Genomic DNA, 23361 nt, shown 5'->3' with positions numbered 1-23361 from the left:
TAGAAATTTACCTTTAGAACCTAGGTGATGCAGAAGCCTTAGTTTCTGGATGTTTAATTAAAAAAAAAAAATTCCCAATGTAAGCCATGTGTTTATTTAAGGAGTAATATGTCATCAAAATATATCATCTAATTATAAAAATAACACATGCTCAGTGCAGAATGTGAAAACCTATTCACACACACACACACACACACATCACCTGTATTTCTACCCCTCCCCTAAGATTAAGTCTATTTGCTTTTTGATGTAAGATTCTCCAGTTACTTCTCTATGCATAGATTTATATATTTTATATAAAGATTCATTTTGGGGTATGATACCATATGTAAGTTTCAAAAACTTTGACATGGTGTTACATTGTAAACATCTTCCTCTGTCAACACATAGCCTTTAATAGCTGCATGCTGTTCCAGTCTATAGGGAAATCTCAATTTTACCTCACCCAGCTCCTATTTTTGGACGTTTTTTTCCCTCTCTCTCCCTCTCCCTTTTGCTCTCGCTCTATCTCTATCTTTAATCTCTCTCCTGAAGGGGTAGTGGCGGGTATTATAAGAAACACTATAAATGAACAACTTCGCTGTATTTCTTTGGGCACATCTCTTAATTATGTCCTTAGGAGAGATTTCTTTTTAAGTGGAATTGCTGGGTCAATGGGTATGAGCTTTTTTAAAACACATTTGATATGTGTTACTAAATTATCCTCCAGAAAGCTTGCTCATTTTACAGCCTGATTTTTATTCTTTGCTAATTTCATAGACAAAAAAAAAGAAAAAAGAAAGAAAGAAAAGATGTCATATTTCCATTTCTTTTAGCAATGAGGTTGGACGTTTTCTCACACATTTACTGGAGTCGTGCGGTTTACTTTTGAAGAACATTGCCATATCTCTGGGGGTTTTTTGTTTTTGTTTTTGTATTTTTCATATCTCTGTTTTTGACCCAATTCCCTTTATCTCTCTCCCGGTGAACCTCTGTCCTGGCTCTGGACAGAAGCCTGTCAAGGTTAGCTCTGCCTTGGTGCCTTGAGGCTGAATTAGTTCCTTCTTTTTGGGGGGGGTTGGGGGGGGCGTGAAAGGGTGCAGCTCTCCAGGGTACCAGTCAGAGGCCCTCTGAGCTGGCGGATTTGCTCTCACCTCTTTCCAGCCTCCTCAGCTACAACCCGGGCCTGGAGATGCCTCTCCTTTTGAGGCTGTTGGTCTGATTGGGAGGAGAAAGGCAGAAAGGGTAAGATAGCAAAGAAATGACTTCCTTCAGGCAGGGACCAGTTTCCTCATTCAGAGACTTCCCCTCCCTTCCTCCTTATCTTGCCTGGCCCAGCCTCCTCCTGGTGCCCAGAAGTTCCTCCAGGAAGCTTGTTTCAACCCACCTTGAGGAATTGGGAATAAGAGCACTCTTGGTGGGGCAGTCTCCTTGGGCAGCACTCCTCACAGTCCACTTCTCCAGACCGCCTGATGCCCTCCTGACTCCAGGCCCAAAGGCCTCGCTATCTGCCCGAAAGCCCATTTTCCACAGGTGTTCTTGAGCTCAGGGGAGGAGGGACAAGCCCTCCCCCAGCTCCCTTGCTGTGGGAAAACAGCTACTCCCATGTTGCCAGGATTCTGCAGTGGGCGCTAAAGAAAGGCCGCAGATAATTGGATGGTTCTCCACACCCCTGGGTCTGGGAGAACCCACTGATTTCGTGCCCCCTACCGTACTCTGGCACCCTTTTCATTTGGTTGTGTCTGACATTTATGGCCTCGTGTCATTTCATGGGCATGATGGGAACCTTCTCCTTTGGAGTTCTGACCATACCTATTCCTTGCTGGTGGATTTCAAAACGGTGGACACATTTCTAGCTGTTGATCTCCATCAATTCACCTGATCTGGAAGGGAAATCTCTTGGCTTTCTAGTTTCTTGGGTGTTCTTGTTACTTGCTGCCAATGAAGCTGTTTGCCTTTGAGGCCTCTCCTAACGCACCGGGCTGCCAGGTGCAGGGGGTAAGCTTACTCACTGCTGCTCGAGCTCAAACAGCGGAACCTCTGGGACCGGCAGTTTTCTCTCTTTGTTAAACAGAACCAATTACTCTGGCAGCGCTTTCCTTACAAGATTCTTGTAAACTGAATGATGCAACACTCTAGTTTCTTTGAAAGGTTAAAAGAGAAATTCAAGAGGAAAAAAAGGAGTAAAAAGAGGAACAACAAAATGTTATCTATCGGTGGCTCTCCCTCGATAAGGGGATGATGGAGAATTTTTCTTTTCGCCTGTAAATTTTGGTAATGAATAGAATATGTCAGATATTCATTTAATACAAAAGCATATGCCATGATTTTATTGATGTTTTCCTTAGTTGTCGGGAGACACTGGCAACTCAAAGATATAAGGAGGCCCCAGGGTGTTAAAGTCTTGTTAGAAACTTCTTCATCCTCTGCCCCAGGGATGGAGGCTGAGTGGAGAAAGAGAGCTCAGAGGCCTGGAACTGAGAAATGATGCCGTATTTATAACTAGGCTAGGCATTTTGCTACCCATGAAAGGAAGTGGTTGCTGTTGCTTGAGGTCCATGCTGAGAAGCTGGCAAGCCCCAACCCGGTCCCCCCTGTTCACTGGTGCCCAATTGTATCTAAGTCACCTTTGGTATTTGGAGGTTCAGAATCCAGGTCTTCTAGTTCTTTCCATTAACATTCAGCTCATTAACTGGAAACCTTGTAAAGCTGTGTTTTCACTGCTTCCTAAAGCAGCCATGGAGAAACCCACCCTGGAAAAGCCTGTCAAGGTTAGCTCTGCTTGGTGCCTTGAGGCTGAATTAGTTCCTTCTTTTTTTGGGGGGGTGGGTGGGGCGTGAAAGGGTGCAGCTCTCCAGGGTACCAGTCAGAGGCCCTCTGAGCTGGCGGATTTGCTCTCACCTCACTTTCCAGCCTCCTCAGCTACAGGCCGGGCCTGGAGATGCCTCTCCTTTTGAGGCTGTTGGTCTGATTGGGAGGAGAAAGGCAGAAAGGGTAAGATAGCAAGACCCCTTGAAAGCATGTTCAGCCTGAGTAGGGACAGCCACAGGGAGGGGTCCGGCTTTGTGGGGACGGGCAGCTGGCTGTTGATGATGCCCCAAAAGCCAGACTTTGGAGGCAACTGTATTTTAATAAAAATGGAGAGCTCCTTAGCAGCCCTGTCACTCAGGTGACAGAGCAACTTAGTGCCTGCCTTGGTGTTGACTCACAGGGATGCTGACGTGGGGAGGGAGAAGAGCGATTTCTCAATTTTCCTGCTTCAGCCAAGCCTATGGGAGGCTGTCCTGCCTGGGAATTTGCAATCACTTTGACAGTAGCCAGGATATTTCCCCTCCTGCTGACTGCAGGGGAAAAAAAAGAAAAGAGAAAAAAGATTTTGCTAAGCAAATGAAAGATGTGAATAAGATTAAAGGGAGAATATTTAAATTACAGAAACTTAGTGCTTTCAAGCATACTCAAGCACTTTTGAAGCACCCATTTAGGGACTGCTGATTGATAAGAGGCGATGAATTATTCTTATCTCATCATTGACGCCAGTCCTTGGCTCTCTGGAGGGCAACACTTGGTTAACCTAATTTGAATCTAATTTGAATGACTTAAAAGTAATAAAACAAGTATGTGCTTGAACCTAATAAAGCCTAATTTATTTAATAGCACATTTCTTAAAGAATTTCATTCTAGAGCTGGAAGGGACCTTTGAAATCATCCCTTTATTTTACAAATAAAGAAACTGAGACCCAGAACTGGAAAATGTTTTGCTGTAGGCTGCACATAAAGACCATCTGCACTGGGGGCTTGAACTCTGGGCCCTGCGTCCCATTAGGGGCCTTTTGCTCTACTCCATGCTGACCCTACAGCTCTGCCTATGGCCAGTTCACATCTCCTACCAAGGGAAGGGAAGTGAGTGGAGAGAGAGAGTGTCTGTGCCTTGAGCCTGCCAGAATGACTTCTGCTGAGAATACCTGAAAGGTGGCCCGTGTGCCTGGCCCAGCCCCTTTGACCCAGCATGGTCAGTACCCACCAGATCTCCCCCTTGTCTGTGGCTTCTTCTCATCCGGTCGGAGTGGTGGCGTCACCTCTGCCCTCCCTGGGCTGGTAAGCAATGGGGACTTGGAGTCACCACTCCACTTGGCGAATCCCCTTGGAATAAGCTGACACTGGGAAAATGCTCTTGAAGTTCTGGCCACAGGCCCCTAGGGTTTTGGTGTGGCACTGCCTCCCTAGGACTGAGGTCACGTGGGTTCCTGGAAGGCCAGCTCAGTATCTGTGGAGGTGGTTGGGACATGAACCAGAGAAACCCATCAGGAGGGACCTTCCTTCCAACCTGACCTTGGGTTCATCATAGCATCTCATGGAAACAATGTGACCTAAGGCTGCCCTTAGCACAGGACCCTTCATGGCAGAGCACAATGACTGTTCTTTACCTACTTCTCACACTGGGAGTTGAATTTCGAGAACCTGCCTGATCTGTAGTAGTTCACACATACTGGGTATGCTCTCACTGTGCTGAGTGGCATCCGTATTAACTCACTGGATCCATATCTTATAGGGAAAGGAATAGAATGTCAGAAAGCACGAGTGACTTGTCCAAGGCCACAGGGGGACCAGTATTTGACCAGGCACATGGCTTTGGAGCAGATGCTTGACCATTCTGCCTCTCTCCATAAAGAAGCCCTGGAGGGACATAGAGAGACCATTAAGGGGAAAGGAAGGAGAAGAAGTGAGCTGCTTCTTTGGGCTAAGTCTGGTCCTCAGCAGGTCCCAGGCATCCCCGGTCCAGGCCAGCCGTTCTGGCTCCCCCAGGGCTTCCGTCCTCACTCTTGGATCCTGACCACCCTACCTTCCAGAGCCTTGATAATTGCCTTTCGAAAATCTTCAGTGCTTTTAAGGAAAGGAAAAGTTCAACCTAAATGCAGCTATCAAATTAAAACCCAGGCTTTATGCACGAGGAGCCGGCTGTGAGTTTTTTGCTGCTGCCTTGGGCAACACCTTCGAAGAGATGGAGAAACACAGGCAGCCGTGCCTGCTCTCAGCAGGGTTATAACCCCGTGTGGCTGCCGTGTCGAAGGAACCCATCGCTCTCTCAGTAAGTATGTGTGAGTCTTATTACCCTTGTAAGTGGGTGTGGAGGGGGGACCCTGAGCAGAGATGAGGACGAGCGCTGTGCCATGCTGGCTTCCGCCCCCTGCCCCCGCAGCGCACTCAGGTCATACACATAGCTGTGGAGCCTGCCCGGACTGGGCGTGAGTGTGTGCGTGTGTTTAGGGGCTTGACCAGGCAGCACTGGAATGAACTGAAGGGGTAGTGACATTTTCCTGATTGAAGGAAGCAGGATTGTGGTCAGATGTCAAGGAGGCAAGCATGTCTTACAGGATCACACTTCTTGTCTGGCACTCTAGTAACTAGAACTTGTCTGTCCTGTTCAGACCCTCCGTGGCTTCCTGAAGAGAGTTCCTGGGCCAGTGTTCAGCCTTATGCAAGCTGGCCCTGATCTATCTGCCCATGCTTTTTTTCTCACTAAGTACCGTAATGATAATGTTTGTTTTTGTTTATACAAAATGTACTTATATTCCCTCTATTTCTTTGAATCTTCTTAGTAATCATTTTTTGAGATAAGAACATAGGACAGAGAGGTGGAAGGACCTGTCCAAAGTCACTGCACCGAGAGGAGACTGTGGCCGTGGAAGGCGGTGCGTTATCCTTTGGAATAGTTACTGCCCCTCCCTAGGTCATGTTATACTTTCCTGCCCTAATAACATGAGAGTTTGCCTTGGACTTGCTTTGGCCCCTGAAATGTGTGGGCATGAATGGCATGTGTCACTTCTGAGTCCACTGGTGATTTTCCAAGTCCCTTCTCTCTCCCAGAAGACTGGCAGTATCCCCGATAGGGGCTGCTCTGTCAGCCTGGATCCTGAGTCTTAGAGGGACGTGGAGGCAGAGCAGAGTTTGAACTGGCTCACCACGGACACGTCATGTGCATGAGAAATAAGCCATTACTGTGGTAGGCCACTGAGATCTTGGGGTCCCCTGTTCCTGCAGCACGGCTAAATCTGAGCTGACCACGTGGTGGTCAAACGTGGCTCAGTTGTAGACTTCCTGAGGGTGGACCTCTACCACGTTTATCCCCTGCGTTTCCGACAAACAATTCTCGCTTATTCTCGCCTCGATTCATTTCTTCATCCTGCATCTCCGCCCAGAACTCTGTTGAAGTCCTACCCATCTTCTGGGGTCCTGCGTGGAATTCACCTCTTCTGTGACGCTTTCCAAGTATCAGGCACTTAGCGGCATTTACTTACTATGTGCTTAGCACTCTACTTGTTTTAATTCATCTCGTCTTCACCCCATGAAATAAGCCCTATCTCTGTTAGGGTGTGGAGAGATAAAATAGTCCAAGACACAGAATTGGTGTTTGGCAGAGCCAAGACCTGAAGTCCACACTCCTTCCACTTCATTACCCATTCTCCTTCTGTTCCCTGCTACATTTCTACAGATCCCCCCTCCTCAGCTATAAAAGTGCTCCTTTATCTGATTGACCACATTCTCTTTCATTCTTTTGTTTAAAATAGCATATAATGTATTATTTGTTTCAGGGGTACAGGTCTGTGATTCATCAGTCTTACACAATTCACGGCACTCACCAGAGCACATGCCCTTCTCAGTGTCCATCCCCCAGCCGCCCCATCCCTCCCACCCCCACTCCTCTCCAGCAGCCCTCAGTTTGTTTGCTGAGATTAAGAGTCTCTTATGGTTTATCTTTCTCTCTGATTTCATCTTATTTCATTTTTTCCCTCCTTCCCCCTATGATCCTGTCTTGTTTCTCAAATTCATCATACCAGTGAGATCACATGATACTTGTCTTTCTCTGATTGACTTATTTTGCTTAATATAATACACTCTAGTTCCATCCACATCATTGCAAATGGCAAGATTTCTTTCTTTCTTTCTTTCTTTTTTTTTTTTTTTTTTTTTGATGATTGACCACATTTTCTTGATCTGAGTTTAGGTATAAATTCTACCATTACTGGGGCAGCTGGGTGGCTCAGTGGGTTAAAGCCCCTGCCTTTGGCTTAGGTCATGATCCCAGGGTCCTGGGATCAAGCCCCACATCGGGCTCTCTGCTCAGTGAGGAGCCTGCTTCTCCATCTCTCCCTGCCTGCCTCTCTGCCTACTTGTGATCTCTGTCTGTCAAATAAATAAATAAAATCTTTTTAAAAAATTCTACCATTACTGGTGATATGAGCTTGGGCTGGTCACTTAATTTCTCTGAACCTCAGTTTCTTCTTTGCACTTAGCAAGGTGCCCAGGAAATACTGATTGACTGAGCAAATGGATGAACTCTCTGAGCCCCAGTTTGCCCATTTGTAAAATGAGAGTAATAATGGAACCTCCTTCATAGGGTTGACTAGCACAGGGCAAGGCACATGGTAAGATATATATGATACAATGTAGCTGTTATTATTATTGTTAGCTGTAGGAAATGTAAATACAGTATATAATATACAGAGAAAAGCTCTTACTTCTCTGGATGGGGGTTGGGGAAACCTAGCTTCATGGCAGACGTGATTTGAGGGGTCATTGTAGGAGGCCTAATAGAATCTGGACATAGAGATGAGATGAGGGGCAGGGCATCTTAGGCAAAGGGAATAGTATAGATAAATATGTGCACAAATATGGCCACTGCAGTATTTATGAAGGTGAGAACATGGAACTAACTCGTAAGTCCAACAATAGGGAAGTGGGTTAAGTAGAATGACTTTATATCACCTGATATATTATGATCTGATATAGAGCATTATATTATAATTGTATGAGAAGTATGTAGTAAGGAGAACGTTTATGAAAGATGCTATGTGGGAAAAAAGATTAAATGAATTATCAATATGGTTATGATAAAAGCAAGTTTTAAAACCAAAATGATAAACAAATAAACAAAATACACAGAAAGTCTAGGAGGAAATGTTAATACGAGTGGCTTCAGAGTAATGGGGTTTGGTGATTGCTCTGATAGATTTGTTTTCTTTCTTACATTAATCACTATTACTAGAGCTAACCTTTATTGAGCACTCAATATGTACTAGGCACTGCACTAATATTTTACATATACTATCTCACTTAATCCATACAACCCAATGAGGAAGGTCCTGTTGTTAACCCACTACAAATAAAGAACCCAAGACTTCTATATTTACACAATAACCATGTAATTACTTATATACTAGGAAAACCATATATTTACTGATTTATGTAATACTTTATAACTAAGAGATAAGAGATTCAGATCCACCCTCCCTTTTTTTTTTTTTTACTTCAGGGATAAATAAACATTGTTCTGCATATTTCCTTACGTACTGATACTCTTATTTCTTTACATTTCTTAAAGTGATATTGGGGTCAAAGTATATGAGCACTTTCTTTAATTTTGAACTCATTTTAGAGTTTACAGAAAAGGTGCCAAAATAATACAGAGATTATCCAATCATAAAAAAAAGAATGAGGTACTGGTCCATGGTACAACTTGGATGAACCTTGAAAACATTATGCTAAGTGAAAGAAGCCAGACACAAAAATCATACCTTATGATTCCAGTTATATGAAATGTCCAAAATAAGAAATCCGTAGAACAGAAAGCAAATGGGTGGTGGTGTGGGTAAGAAGACAGGGAATGGAGGATTGTGAGGTGGTTTCCTTTTGAGGTGATGAAAATGCTTTCAAATGAGTGATGCTGGTTGCACAACTTGGCAAATGCAATAAAGCCGCTGAATTGTGCACTTTAGAAAGGTGAATTTTATGGAATGTGAGCCATATCTCAATAAAGCTACTATTTTAAAAAGAAAGAAAGAAAACAGTACAGGGAGTCTCATATACCCATCACTGAGGTTCCCCTAACGTTCACAATGAGGAAATGATTGGCTAAATTACAGGTTGGCACTACTACTACGGAATAGTAAAAGTACAGAATAGTACGATTCCTTCCCCCACTTAAAAATTGTTTAAAAGGAATGAAGCCCCTTTATACATGTGTATATGTGACCTCACGTTTGCAATAGTGTACATAAAATAATGCAAGTACGCAGGTGAGCTTAATACTGGTTACCCAAAAGAGAATTAAGAGAGGACAGAGGGAAATGGTGCACTTTGTTTTTACAACCCTTTCGTTTAATTCAGTATAAAAGGTCATGTAATTTTTTAACGTTTCCAGTTTAAAAATATTAAGAAAAAAAGGACAAGAGATGTTGCCCCTGGGATTTCCCATGACTAGGTAGTTATTTCTAGGTTTTAAGCAGTCCCACCTGCAGGGGTCCTGTGCCATCAGCTCCAGGGGGTGATGGAACCTGAGTGGGAATCGTGGGGAATGGAGGGAGGAGTAGGAGTGCTGGTTAAGATAAAATCTTCTGGGTTGGGCAGAAGCACATTTGAATCCCAGCCCTCCACCACCTCCTGAGCTGTAGACCTTGGGCCAGTGGCTTAACTGCCCTGTACCTTGCGGGAGCAATTAGATGTCCTCTTTCATTGAGCTCTTGTGAAAATAAAATGAGATCATTCATGCAAGGTGCTTAGCACAATGGAACATAGCAGTCAATAAATGATAGGTATTATTATTATTGATATTATTTATAGGAGATGTGTCCCAGTAGTTTAAGGAGTGGGAACTGGTGGCTATAAACATCTAGAGGAGGAGATGACCTCAACCTTGCCAGGCCTACCATGCTTCCCAGCACCTAAGCTGATGTGCTCCTGTGCCACCAATCTGAGAACTGACTCTGTTCTTGCTGTATTATACCCAGCTAAAGTACAAGGCTCCATTTCCCAGAGTCCTTTGCAGCAAGGGGCAAGGGAGTTCTTGGGTGACCTGTCCCTCTGGAAAGATGCCCTTTTGCTCCTTCTTTTCTCTTTATGCTTCTGTGGCCTGGATCCATCCCACAGATGGTGGCTGGAGCCCTAATAGCACTCTTGGCCCATGTAGCAACTTTGAGGAAGGAAGCCACACCCTCAGGATGGTGGGGCAGGGGCACAGGAGCCTGACACCTTGATGCCCCTGGGGTGGCCATGCCAGCTGCAGCTCACCTTCCTCTGGACTTCTTTTATATGAAAGAGCAATAAATGTCTATGTTGCATAAGTCCCTTCTCTGGGTTTCCTGCACTGTGAAGATAAACCCAGCCCTGGGTTCTCACAACACAACTAACCAAAAAAGCAACAACTCCTGGCTAAGAGCAAGTGAAGGGTGTGACCTTGGGCGGGGCTGGCTCCCTTCTCCTGGGTGAGGTCGGAGGTGGGGCTTGACCCTGACACTTACTCGTCACCGATGTAGAGCTGGGGCCAGACCTCGTTGACGTGGGTGTACTGAGGACTGCCCTTCCAGAAGAGACGCTCCAGCTCGAAGGCTCCTGGGGTGCAGTACTCCTCCTCTTCCATATCCCCCTCCCCCTTGGGCAGCAGCCTCTTGGCAGATGGGTAGGCATTTTGGAGGCTTGTCTTTGGTTCTCGGGATGTCATTTTGGAGCCACAGGATTTTCTTTCCTTCCTGCAAATGGTCATGAGAGAGGGTCAGGATTTGGGTTAACAGGGGACAGAGGTAGGGAATGGTCTTTACAAAAAGAGGTAGGGATAAGCTGACCTTAAGGTGCAGCAGGCATTTCCCATGCCTGCTTAGCTCCCACTTACTCTTCCCAGGCTGCAGGGGTAACTAAGGAGGGCCATGATGGCAGCTAAGCAACACGTCACTGACATTCCAGTCTCCTTCAGTGCAAGAGGCCTGGCGGCCCTCTGACATGGGCCAAGGGAGGTTTGCAGCAGACCTAAGACAGACTTCAAGCCTCAGAAATCCCTGTAGGCTGCTGGTCCTTTGCTTCTTTTCTTTTAGCTTTTAGCCCTGTTTTGGTGCCTAATTTTTCCCTTATCTGATTGGAATCTGCTGGCTCTGGCCATGGGTTCCTGCCATGCCAGGCGTGTGATTCTCCACATCTACAGGGAGCTGTCGGCCAGTGGAAAGGGCACACCTGGAAATCAAGAGCCTGTTTGATCCGAGCAGCCATGCACATTCTGGGAGCTTCAGGAGCCCTGGCGTGGAAGGAGGCTTGGCTGCCTGAGGTTTCCTCGATGTGTTAGGACAGTTGAAGGCAATGTTGGTGGCTCTCCCGCTAGGTGGTTGGCAGTTGCGCTAACTGGGGTCAGAAGAGATGTTCTAAGCTGGAAAGCTGTGCTTGCAGATTGAAATGCATATTTGGAGAGCTTGTCAGGCTATGCAACTGGAATGTGGAAGAAGAGTTTCCATTGTCCCCAAGGAAAGGAATTTGCTGTGGAATTGGGCAATATTTGTTCCCTGAGCTGAGTGACTGATGCATCTCGACTCAGAGATGCCCGCGGGGAAGCTAGGCTCTGAGACTGGCGGGGAGGAGAAAAGGACAGCAAGACTGAGAAACATGGCGTTGAGTGATGGGGAGGGAGTGTTATTTATTTAACAAATACTTATCTGGTACTTACTTTGTGCCAGACACTGTTCCAAATGCTTTACAATTATTAACTCATTTAATCTTCTTAACAACCCTCTGAAGTAGGCATTATTATTATTATCTCTATTTTGCAGACAAGGAGAATTGTAAATTGAGGATGTCTGTAACACAGGGTCTCAGTCTTCTGAGAAAGAAATAGTTGCTGGGGGGAGGGGTGTGGCGAGGATGCAGTGTGAAGCAGGGCAGGCCAGGGATTTGAAGAATGCAAGTAAATTTGCTAGCCTGGGGCGCCTGGGTGGCTCAGTCGGTGAAACCTCTAGACTCTTGGTTTTTGCTCAGGTCTCAGGGTTGTGGGATCGAGCCCTACGCTGGGCACCACACGCAGCATGGAGTCTGCTTGGGACTCTCTCCCTCTGCCCCTGCCCCCACACACTTGCACACTGTTTCTCTCTCTCTCAAATAAATATCTTAAAAAAATAAAGTTTGCTAGCTCCAAAGACCAGTAGGATCATTTCAAAGGACTTAGAACACAGCTCAGAGAGGTTCCCACTAGTCAAAAGGTGACAATTTGAACATGAATAATAAAAATAACTGCAATGGACTGAAACACACCAAACATTTAAATTATAACGATACTTGAAGCATTATTCGGTGTTGGAAGACATAGGGGAACTGCTCATTATTTTGAAGACAGGTAAGTAAAGGGAAAGAACCTAGCATTTGTTGTTCCTTTCTGATACAAACTGTACTACTGGGTGGATGAGGGAAGTTTGCTCTTATAGCAGTATTCCAGATAATAAAGAAGAAAGACAACCCCATTTTACAACATGTGACAGACTATTAGATATAGGCATTTAGTTCTGCCTGTTCACCACACAAGAAGAGAGACTCAGACGTTGCGGACCTTCTGTGGGGGGAACACACCATCGCCATGAGAGTCTCTCCAAAGGAAAACCTGAATCTTAGCAGAGCCCTCAGAGTCTAGACCTAACAACCAATTTGCAGGAAATTCCAAGGACAGCTAAATTATACCATAGGCCCCTACCTTTTAGAAACACATATCAAAATATTCACAGATGAAATGATATAATGTCTGGGATTTGCTACAAAAATATTCTTAGGGAAAATGTAACAGTATATGGTGTATGGAGTGGGGAGTAGAGGTGGTAGTAGGTAAGAGGCAGGACTGGACATGGATGGTGGTGGTTGGGGTTGGATGATGGTTGTAAAGTAGCTACTGTTTCTCTTTGTGTGTCTTTGATATTTTTCATTTAAAAATGTGAAGAAAAGGAAAGGGCTAAAACTGCTCTGAGGAACGGGATTCTCCCAAGTTCACAGCAGACAAATTAAAGGATCACTAGCTAGCTGTGTGTCTTTGGGGGTCATGGGAAGCCAGGATCTGTGACTTCTCCTGCAACATCCTGATTTGGGCGTGGTGGCAGCGGAGGTGACCCTTTGCCGGATTCTCTCAAAGTGTGATCTAAAGACTACCTCTGTTTTTTTGACTGTTTCCTTTGCTGTGCAGAAGCTTTTGATTTTGATGAAGTCCCAAAAGTTTATTTTTGCTTTTGTTTCCTTTGCCTTTGGAGACATAAAAAAAATAAAAAAATAAAGACTACCTCTGTCTGAATCATCCAGCACTTGCTAGAAATACAGATCCCTGTGTTACATCCTGGCCTGGGGCTAGGGGCCCAGGGGTATGCATGTTAACACGCTCCCAAATGAGTCTGATGGTCACTGAAGATTGATAGTGATTGCCCAAGAGTGTGGCTAAAGAGGCAAGGAGCTGGGGAGTCAACAGAAGGATAGAGAGGGATAAAGGTGTCCAGTCTCCTTCCTAACTTCTCACTGAAGGAGGGGCCCTATCTCCAGCCCAGAATAAGGTGCAGGACTGGTGGAGGAGAGAAGAGCCAGAAGATGGCTGCTTGGTGTTTATTTCTTGAGCCCGAGGGTCTGACAGGTAGTGAAAGGATGGAATGAGTGAGCGGATGGATGTCTGGGGAGGAGGGTGAATAAGACCTGTGCTCACAAGGACTCAGCCAGAGCAGATGAGGCAGGACTGAGTCTTTTGGCTAATGGAGGAGGGGCGAATGTGAGCCATGGGCACCAGGCAGGACGGATAGTCTCCTGTGGTTGCTCAGGCCCAAACTCTGCTGTGGGGCCTGCCTGCTGGTGTTTCCAGTCACAAAGGGAGGAGTTGTTTCCAGGGATGGCCAGAAACTTCTGTTACAGAAACCAGCCCAAACAACCCTGTCTGCCACTAAGGAGGCTTTCGAGGGGTGATTTGAGGGAGACGCTGGAACAAACTGCATGCTGGAAGCCCTGCCTGCCTCCTCTGATCACAGAAGCTGATCTCACCCTTCCTGAGGCCGTTCCTCCACCATTACACTGGGGAAGGAGCCGTCCCCATCCCCATCTCCGTGCTGAAAGCCTCGGCTGGATTTCCAGACAGAAGAGGAAGTGGTGCGGTCTACTCAGAGCGGCTTGGCACGCAGAAGGAGCTCTGGGATCTATTATCCTCCAGGGCGCAGATTTGATGGGGGGAGAGAACAAAGCACAGAACAGTCCAGAAACCACAGACCTGTAATCTTTCCAAATCCTGAAGGCGGCCTGTGTGCATCCCTCTCTGCGTGGCTCCCAAATTTCTGAATCTCAGAGAGGCCGAGAGTGTCTGTTTCCCAGACCACAGCCAAAATGGAAGGGGAAGACAAATCTGTTCTGTTTGGTTTCCATAGATTCGACCCAGAGATTAACTGCCAAGGTCTCGATGACACACACAATATCAATCACAGGCTAAATGTCATAATGAGAGCTGGGCAGGTTGTCAAGAGAGGCCTCCAGGTTTCTGTTACAGCTTCATATTTAAAGGTTTGGTCCCAGGAAACCAAATACCAGCCTGAAGGCTACGTGGCCTGTCTCCTCCTCACAGGACAGCAAACTTGGGCTCCTTCCCGGAGGCGCCAGGCAGGTAACGTGGAGGGAAGCAGGTTGCCTATTTGAGAATAAAACAGACAACCCCCCCCCCCAACTGTTGGCCTCAGGCAGGAGGCAACAGGGAGTGGCGGGGAGCAACTCTTCCCCTGATGGGCACAGCAGCTTGCCCTTCCCTGTGGGAATGCGAGCCCAGATTGTCTGATATTTTTATGAGAAGTCAGAAAGCCAGAGTTTTGTGAGAAATCTGCTGCTGTTCACATGTAGGCAGCTGAAGGAGATGCTCTCCTTGCCCTGTTCCATTTCCTTACCTCAGACGGCTGCCATGTAAGTGGGCAGTCCCCTCACACTACACAAAAGGCTTCCTCCCTCAAGCCCCTGAATCTCCCTGCTGGAGGGTATTTTCTGGTCTTTGTGCTGGTTAGGCCTAAAATAGGAGGAGTTACCCTCAAAAGTTACTGTTCTTGAGGGGCAGGCGTTGGTAAATAGGTACCCCAGATTCCTCCCCGTTCAGTGGGACTTCGGTGGGAAGTCTGTTCTTCACAGTGTCCTGGAGAGGTAACCTGCTCACACTCGTCCTGTCTGGGCTCTCTTCCCTCCCAGACTCACCTCACGCTGCTCCCCACTCATAAAGCTTCTCCACATAAATAACTTGAACCCAAACCCTGGTCTCAGGGTCAGCTCTCAAGGGAACCTAAGCTAAGACACTTTACTGCTCATTTTAAAACATTTGAAGATACTGAGATCACAGAGAATTCAGAGGCCAAGTGATACTTGACCACGAAGGCCTAGAGTGGCATTTCCCTCTGTGGAACAGTGGCCTTGACTTTGAGATGCTGTTTCCAGGAATAATTCACATAGGGACCCCTTGTTAAATCTGACTCCATTTCATAATTTTTTTTTTAAGATTTTATTTGTTTATTTGACAGACAGAGATCACAAGTAGGCAGAGAGAGAGGAGGAAGCAGGCTCCCTGCAGAGCAGAGAGCCCGATGCGGGGCTCGATCCCAGGATCCTGGGATCATGACCTGAGTTGAAGGCAGAGGCTTTAACCCACTGAGCCGCCCAGGTGCCCCCATTTCATAATTTTTGATGGTACAGCTCACATTTGATTAAAGGTGTCCCCTGTCCAATAAGGGAAGGCTTCGAATGAATTCAAAGCCATCATTTCGACACCGTGATTGGACTTTATGTAAAAACAAAACAAAATATCTTATTAGTTTTTTGGGTTTTGTTTTTGTTGTTGTTGTTTTTTAACTAGAAGAAAAATGTCAAAATGTCAGTGCTGTGAGCAAATGGCAGGACTCTGGGAGTTTTTTTTTTTTTTTTCCTCTTTTCTATTTTGGGATTCTTTAAATAAATAATCATATTTTATAATAAATCACCATGTCTATATTTTTAAACTGTGCTGACCAAACAGAACATCTGGGCAGGAAGCTGCCTGTGACTTCTCTAATTTTTGATTTCCACTTTCTCTTCCTTGCCACTTTCCTGGGGCCCCTCCACCTCCTGTCCCTCTCTCCTCACATCCATTGGCTCCAGGCCCTTGTCTGCTCTCACAGCCCCAGTGATCACTGAAGATGCTCAGGTCTTTACTTTGCATCCCCCTTGAGTGTCACCTTTTTCTTGATAAAATGGAGCTGTAGTCAGAAGGGTAAAGTCAGTTTTAAAAACAAGCAAACATGCACAGCTGGTTGAGTGCCTGACTCTTGGTACAGGTTCAGGTCATGATCTCAGGGTTGTGGAATCAAGCCCCGCATCAGGCTCCATGCTCAGCAAGGAGTCCGTTTGAGATTCTCTCTCCCTCTCCTGACCCTCCTGCACATGCGTGCATGGGCTCTTTCTCTCAAGTAAATAAATAAATAGATAAATTTTTTAAAAGATTTTATTTATTTGGCAGACAGAGATCACAAATAGGCAGAGAGGCAGGCAGAGAGAGAGGAGGAAGCAGGGTCCCCACCGAGCTGAGAGCCCAATGCAGGGCTCGATCCCAAGACCCTGGGATCATGGCCCGAGTTGAAGGCAGAGGCTTCAACCTACTGAGCCACCCAGGCACCCCTAGATAAATCTTCTTTTTTTAAATAAAAAAAAAAACAACAAATTAACAAAAATCCAACCTGAACTCTTTCTAAGGTGGAAGATGGGAGCAGCCAGGTGGAGAGACATATTAGTTATTTCAGTGGGAAAACTAAATCTCTCAGTAGACCCTTGAACCTGCAAAGACTGGCCAGGAACATGAGCAACAGAACAGACCTCCTGCCTCCTGCTTGTCAAAAAAAATACCATTTGGGGACCCTTTGGATGAGGAAAAAATAAGTCCTGAAGTATGACCGGGAGGTGGTGGCCGGAAACAGAGAACTAAATTATTCTGAGCCTTCTAGAATATTCCCTGAAGGGGCGAAGGCCCCTGCTGGAGGGAAGGGAAGGAGGATGCGAGCCGCAGAGTGTCCAGCGCACACCATTCTGCTGAGAACAGGGATTCCTGGTGCTGAACTGGGCAGTGTCCTAAAGCTAAGTCAGCCCTCTCTTTGTCATCCTAAACCTTGAAACCATTAGATGCAAGAGACAGCCATGCTGGTGGTGGTTTTGAGAAATCAAAGGGAAAGAGGCTTGAGCAGGTGGAGAGAAGAGACCACAGGTTTATGAAGCAGCATGTACAATACTCACTAAAATAGTCAACACTGGCTAGGTGCTTATTTTAGGATGATGGGATTATATGTCATTCTTCTTTTTAAGGCACAGTCTATTCTAAACTTTCTATGTTGAACATGTATCACTTAAGTATATGAAAGAGGGAAAAAAGCCTATGAACGTTCTATTTTAGAACTGTTCTGGACAAAGTAGATGCTCCCCCTACACCTGTGGACTAAGGCACAGGAAGGTGACCTTCAGGACAAGCCCTGGCCAAGTGTTTCTTACATCTACCATGGCACCGAGTGCCCTCCCAGTAAGTGTGAGCTCCCCAAACAGAGCCATGCCCTCCTATAGGCTTCTGGTAGCAGAGCCAGGCCTAGGTCATGTCAGAAGGTCATTCTACGGACGCCTGAGTGGCTCAGTCAGTTAAATATCTGCCTTCAGCTCAGGTCATGATCCCATGGTCCTGGGATCGAGTCCCACATCAAGCTCCCTATTCAGCAGAGAACCTGCTTCTTCCTCTGCCTGCCTCTCCCCCTGCCTGTGCTCTCTGATAGATAGATAGACAGACAGACAGGTAGATGATAGATTGGAAAGAAAAGAAAAAGGAAGAGACATAAGAAAAGAAGGGGAAGGGAAAACTAAATAGGCACAGGGCCTTGGAAAAGGCCCATGTAAGTGTTGGGTTCTGAAGCTTTGGGGTAAATCCACCTCTAAAGGAAATTTCCTTCCCTTCTGACTGGAGACAGACCTCAGGTGAAGAGAGCAGCCCCCTTCCCCTGCCTGTGGTGTCCGGCCAACATCCTCAACTTGCCTTCCGTGGTCTTGCTTTAGCCTCAGTCAGCCAACAACAAGGGTGTTCCGGTGGCCCACAAATGGGCATGAGGTGTGGCCTCATTTCCTTTTTTTTTTTTTTTTTTTTTAAAGATTTTATTTATTTATTTGAGAGAGAGACAGTGAGAGAGAACATGAGCGATGAGAAGGTCAGAGGGAGAAGCAGACTCCCCGTGATGCTGGGAGCCCGATGCGAGACTCGATCCTAGGACTCCAGGATCATGACCTGAGCCGAAAGCAAGTCGTCCAACCAACTGAGCCACCCAGGCGCCCCAGCCTTGTTTCCTATTTGACTTTGCCTCACAAGTTAGGCCTGGCTCTGCCCTCCACCCCCAGGCTTTCCTCACACATCCCTCTGTTAAGCACCAGGTGTGGACTGGGCCAGAGAGATCTCTGCCTTCTAGAAGTTTTTGGTCTAGGAGAGCAGTTTCTAAAGTAATCTTAAAACAACCTCCTCTCCCTTTGAGGTCATTCTGTCTCGTGGCGCGTTTACCTTCCTAGTGCATTGGGATCATGGGAGAAAGTTCATCTGTATTTAAATGTATGCACACCACACTTCCTCCCCGACACCACCCAAGTTGGGCTTGGAATGCGCCTTGAAGGAAGAAAGAGAGTAAAACTGTTACGGTGGTGGGATAAGTTACTCTGTTAGAGAGTAATACCTTCTGGGGTATGTGAAGGTCTAGAATTTGGCAGCAGCGAACATACATAAATAAACATATTTTTAATTTACTTCAAGTCAGTGCTTGTCTTTATGCATCTTAAACCTATAAAAATGACCCCAACAAGGAAATAAAAGTTGTGGATTTTTAAAAAATTAAAACCTGGACGTGAAAGCCCAGGAAATTTTTGTTGCCTATAATTTAATTCCTAACGTATCTGACACAATCCAACTTTAACAGATTTTTTTTCTTTTCGATTCTGGCAAGCATGTTAACAGGAGGCAATTATGTGAATTAATAGAAAATCCTTTGATTAAAAAAACAGAAAAGACTTCATTTAAAGAGGTAATTTAATATTCCTTCTGTGATGGTGTTGATGTCATAACTTGTTTGATTAACTCTTCAAATGGTTTCAAAGCGCTTCAGGGTGGTAATTTATGAAGTCTTAATTGATTTCCCCAATCTTGGTGAGGCAGAGTTGAGCCTCCCGGAAACCATGAGGAGGCTGGAGGCCTGTACCCGGCTTCCTCCTCTCACACATGGGAGCGGGCTGGGGTGGACTCTACCTCTGTGGCCTGGACCCCAGTGAGGGAGAAAAGGCTCTGGCGGTGGGGGCAAGAGACCATGACCTCTGACCAGACCAACTGTGGTTCTTGAGTCCTAAGCAGCTGGGTTTTTCACTTCCTCTGTGGATGTGTGGAAATACTGCAGGAGATTTCACAGCTCATGAACTCAGTAATAGATGGCCTCTTACCCCACAAATTTCTAGAACTATTTCTCCCTGTGCGTCACCCCAGAACACAAGGCTTCCGTGAATGGGAAAAGACAAACTGGGGTAGATGGTGGAGGTGCAGCCCTCGCCATGGGTCTGCCACCGCTCCGTTTCCCTGTCTAGGCTTGTTACTCAGTAGGCCTGTCTCGGTATTGTACAGAGGCGGCCCTGGGCCATGCACTCACTTCTTGGAGCTGCCGCGAATGCTCACTGAGTAATCAAGGCCTGGCAGGACCCCAGGAAATAATCATACAGTTGTTGCCACTATTGTGTACCTGGGGATAATCTACTCTCCAATCTCTTAGACAGTGAACAGCTTCCCCCACTTCACAGACGAGCAAAATGAGGGTCAGAGTTTAGGAACTCGGTACCAAGTGGTATGACTGGGGCTCTACCCACCAAGCACCCCCACCCGTGTCAACAGAAGGTCACTGTATTCTTGCTCACAAGGCTTACGCTCCCGAGGGCGGGCCTGGGCCTTCCATTTGTGTGCCTCCAACCCCAAGGTGCATCCCAGAGTGGTGTGTAGTCGTGCAAAGAGCTCTCGCTGGCCTGGACTTTGGCTTTCTCATCTGTAGAATGGGCTTAATATCCACTTCGCCGATTGTTGAACTGAAAGAGATAAGTCCTTGGCACATCGACAGGGGCTCAGAAAACATTCCATGGAAGGGAATAAGGAAGCACTGGGGAGGCTGGACGGGGAATTCCCAACTGTGTCGGGAGCTAAGTTCTGAGCCAGGAGTAGGGAATAGTAGGTAGAGCGTTTGGCCAAGGCCAAGGGTTTCTGTAGGGTATGGTGGGAATGGGGCATAAATAAGCCTGCACATCTTCCTATGGGTAATGAGGCTCGTTTGCTCATGTGCTAAGTAGGAGCAAGGCTTCGGGGAGGAGAAAGGACTCTCTCCAGCCTGTTGACATCTGGTGGCCATGCCGGGCTACTGTGGGACTTGGCCCTCTATTTACTGCAGAAATGGGGGGCCCAGACCATCAAGGGTCCGTGGGGGCAAAAATTCAAACACCGTCTGCTCTGGGGTCAGGCTGCGGAGGACGACAGGAGCAGTGACCCCGGCACCACTCCCTGGAGTGGCTCTTCCTTGGGGGCCGGGCCCAGGTTGGAGTTCGGCATCAAGGGAAGCAGGGGAGTGCGAGGTCATCCCCACTCTACCCCACAGGGGAGGAACCAGAGCACAGTGCCTGTGCCGTCAGACGCGAAGGTACACACTGCCGCTATCTGGGCTGTGGGATGTGGACAGTCCACTCCACTCCTTTGGATCTCTGCTTCCTCATCTGAAAATGGAGACGGGGAGGTCCCTCCCTCACAGGCCCGTTCTAACTCTGAGGAACAAATGAGTTCATGCTGAAAAGAAAAGCTTTTGGAACCGTGCCTGCCTGACCTGTTGCTAGTACCGGCAAACATTACAGAGCCAAGCCCCGCTGCGTGGAGGTCAGGCGGCCCCCTCCCCGAGTGAACTCAGCGGGGCCTCAGCAGGGTTAGGAGACACGCCTCAGTGCCCCTGCTCTGCTCCTCATCCCTTGTGGGGTAGACAAGAGCCACAGGAATGCTACCCTCAGACCCAGAGTCCCCTCCAACCCAGTGACACCCCAGGACTGACATGTTCCCAGGGAGGGCTTCCAGCTTACCAGATGGGGGTGAACCATGGCCCCCCTTGTCACCCTTAGCACAGATGAAGATCCCCCTATCTCCTCAGACCCTCTCCCACATCTCACCCCCTAAACTCAGGCCCAAGTCTCTTCTCTTGTACAGATCTCAGCTCGGAAGTCCTTCAAGCATTGTGTCTAAGTGTCATTAATGGGGCCAAAGTGATTTTCTCATGAACAGAACAAAAGGGGGCCATCAGTGAAAGGTCAGGGCAACTGAATGAAGACCAAGTACCAGGGACACCCAGGGCCTGGGCCTGAATGAGGAGGCCCCTCCACACAGGCACCTCACTTCCCCTCCCTTCTTACTTGGGTGCTTTTTTCCCTTGGAACGTTTCAGCTTTCCTGAGAAGTCAGAGCCCCCCACTCCCCCACAGCTCTCAGGTTCCAGGCCCGTGAGGAGCCACCGGGACACGGGACAAGAACACCAGGATCTACGGGGAGAGCCCTGGCCTGAGAGGCAGGACGGCTTCCCACGTTCTCACCGACACATGCTGCTGTTTTGGCAAGTGGCTCTGTCCCTTGGTGATCCAGTCCCCCCGTCTCTGCCAGAGCCATCATCCCCATCCTCATCCTCCCACCAGAACTGGGAAAAGCTTTGAAAATGGTCACTCCTTCCAAATGATGCTTAGTGTTATCCAGAACACAGAAAAATTCTCATCCCTGGAATTCTGAGTCCTACACTTGTAATGTGTGCTGCCCTACACAAGATGTGAGTTCCTACAGTGTGTGTCTCTCCCCTCCTGCTGAGATCTCCTTCCCCTCTGCTGGCTGAATGGACGAATGTAGAACCTTGCTGGAAAATGACGTGTGACCCCGTGGATGCAGTGCCCCACAAGGGGCCGCTGAGCTCTGACCCACCCGATTATCCATTAGAAATGGTCACTGAACTGGAAACTCAGATTAGGAGAGAGGGAAGCTGAGAACATTCCAGGGATCCTCTAGAGCAAGATAGGGCAACAAGACGCCTGTCACACTAAAAAGATGTCAGCTGTTCCCTGCCACTCTAGAAACAGAGTCAAAAGGGGTCTTCTAGCCCCCACACCCAACCCCAAAGAACATGACGGGACGTGACAGGTGTCCGCGTCCCCGCCGAAAGGCCTTACCTGTGTGTGCTGGGGCCTGGCTGGGTCAGGAGGTGCTGGTCTGTGGGGTGTGTGGCAGCCGCACTCCCAGCCACCTCCACTGGCATCCAAGAACCTATTTTTAGGGTTAGATCTGCTGACGCTGACCTTGAGTGCTGCCCAGTCTGGGAAGAGACCCGTGGCATCTGCTTGCAAAGTGATGGGCCAGTGTGACCTGAAACCCTCGACTTTGGGAGCCCTGTCCCTGGAGCCCACAGGCTCGTCCCTGGCCCAGTGACAGAGGAGGGACACATGGCCGCCCAGAGTGGACACAGGCAGGGGAATTTCCCAGCTTTGTCTTCTCGAGATGGATGAGGCCAGGTGTCCGTGGGGCCCTGCCCTGGGCTTTGTGCCAGAACAGCTGGAACAGCGGAGGTTTGCCAGCCAATGGAGAGCCTGTGGGAGGATTGAGAGCACGCAGACTGGAGAAGGGCTGTCCACTCCAGTCTCTTCCCGGAGTTTAGGCAGCCATCTATTGGGGGGCAAGGGGAGTTGTGCAGAGGGAAAGGTTGCTGCAGTATGGGGGACAATCCGTGAAACTCAGCAGACAGAGACTCTGTAAACCTGGGTTCCTTTACATTGTGTCATCTCATGTGAGACCTCCAGCAAGTGTCCAACCCTTCTGGGCTTGAGTGGGGAAAATAATCACAATGCTGTCCTCTTGTGATTAGGAGGGCTACATGAGATAAAGAAGGGAAAACACTTGGCTAACATTTAAAAATGATATGAGGAGGCTCCAAAATATTTCCAACTCAACAGTCACTCCCAAGTCTCTCTTCTTGGTGGTGCCTTCTCTTAATCTCCCACCTCTTTGGTTCTGGGCTTCTTTGCCGCAGGGGCTCCCTCCCATGCCCTGCTACTATGATCCCCCTTTTTAGTACTGAGGGCCATAGTCCTGTCAAGGCTCCTCTAATATTCTATTAAAATCTTTCCTGGGCTTCCTACAGTTCCTTTCTATGAATGAGGTCCTAGTCACCCCCTTTTAGGCTCTTACTCTGGTGTGTTAAGGATCAGGAGGAGGGTGAAGGGGTCACCAGTCTTCTTGTGTTGGGGTCATTAACTGTCCGCTGCAACTTTGTTCTCAGCAACCCCAAGATCTTCCTCACAATTTGCATGTTTACCTACTGCCAGTTTTATTTAGGGTGATTATTTCTACCAGTATTTTTCATTGTGAAACTGCCAAAAGACTTAGCTTTTATTGACTTCTTGGTGCGAAGAATAGTCCCAAGGCCAAGACTCAGGACCCGAGTGTATAACAAAGTCAAAACATCAGGGTCCAAATGTCTTCTCGGTGAAGAGCTGAAGCCAGAGCAGT

The 23361-nt window shown here is 47.4% G+C and overlaps 1 protein-coding gene across 2 annotated transcripts in view; it reads right to left on the bottom strand.

Annotated features, from left to right (window-relative positions):
• The window catches only part of DUSP29 (dual specificity phosphatase 29), a 34880-nt gene extending 12785 nt beyond the window's left edge, over positions 1 to 22095 (bottom strand). The window contains exons 1-2 of one of the 2 annotated variants that reach the window (XM_059172625.1): positions 22029 to 22095; positions 10275 to 10502 (exon numbers count right to left, since the gene is read on the bottom strand). In XM_059172625.1, coding sequence (XP_059028608.1) covers positions 10275 to 10474 — 200 coding nt within the window. In that variant the 5' untranslated portion in view covers positions 10475 to 10502; positions 22029 to 22095. Of the gene's footprint in view, positions 1 to 10274; positions 10503 to 14011; positions 14188 to 22028 lie in introns of those variants that run through there. The other variant, XM_059172626.1, reaches the window with a different exon arrangement.
• Between the last annotated feature and the right edge of the window lie 1266 nt (positions 22096 to 23361).

Source organism: Mustela lutreola, chromosome 4 (assembly GCF_030435805.1).
Source record: "Mustela lutreola isolate mMusLut2 chromosome 4, mMusLut2.pri, whole genome shotgun sequence".
Lineage (NCBI taxonomy): Eukaryota > Metazoa > Chordata > Mammalia > Carnivora > Mustelidae > Mustela > Mustela lutreola.
Note: the sequence above shows the minus strand (reverse complement) of the source record. Positions and strands in the feature narration are given on the sequence as shown.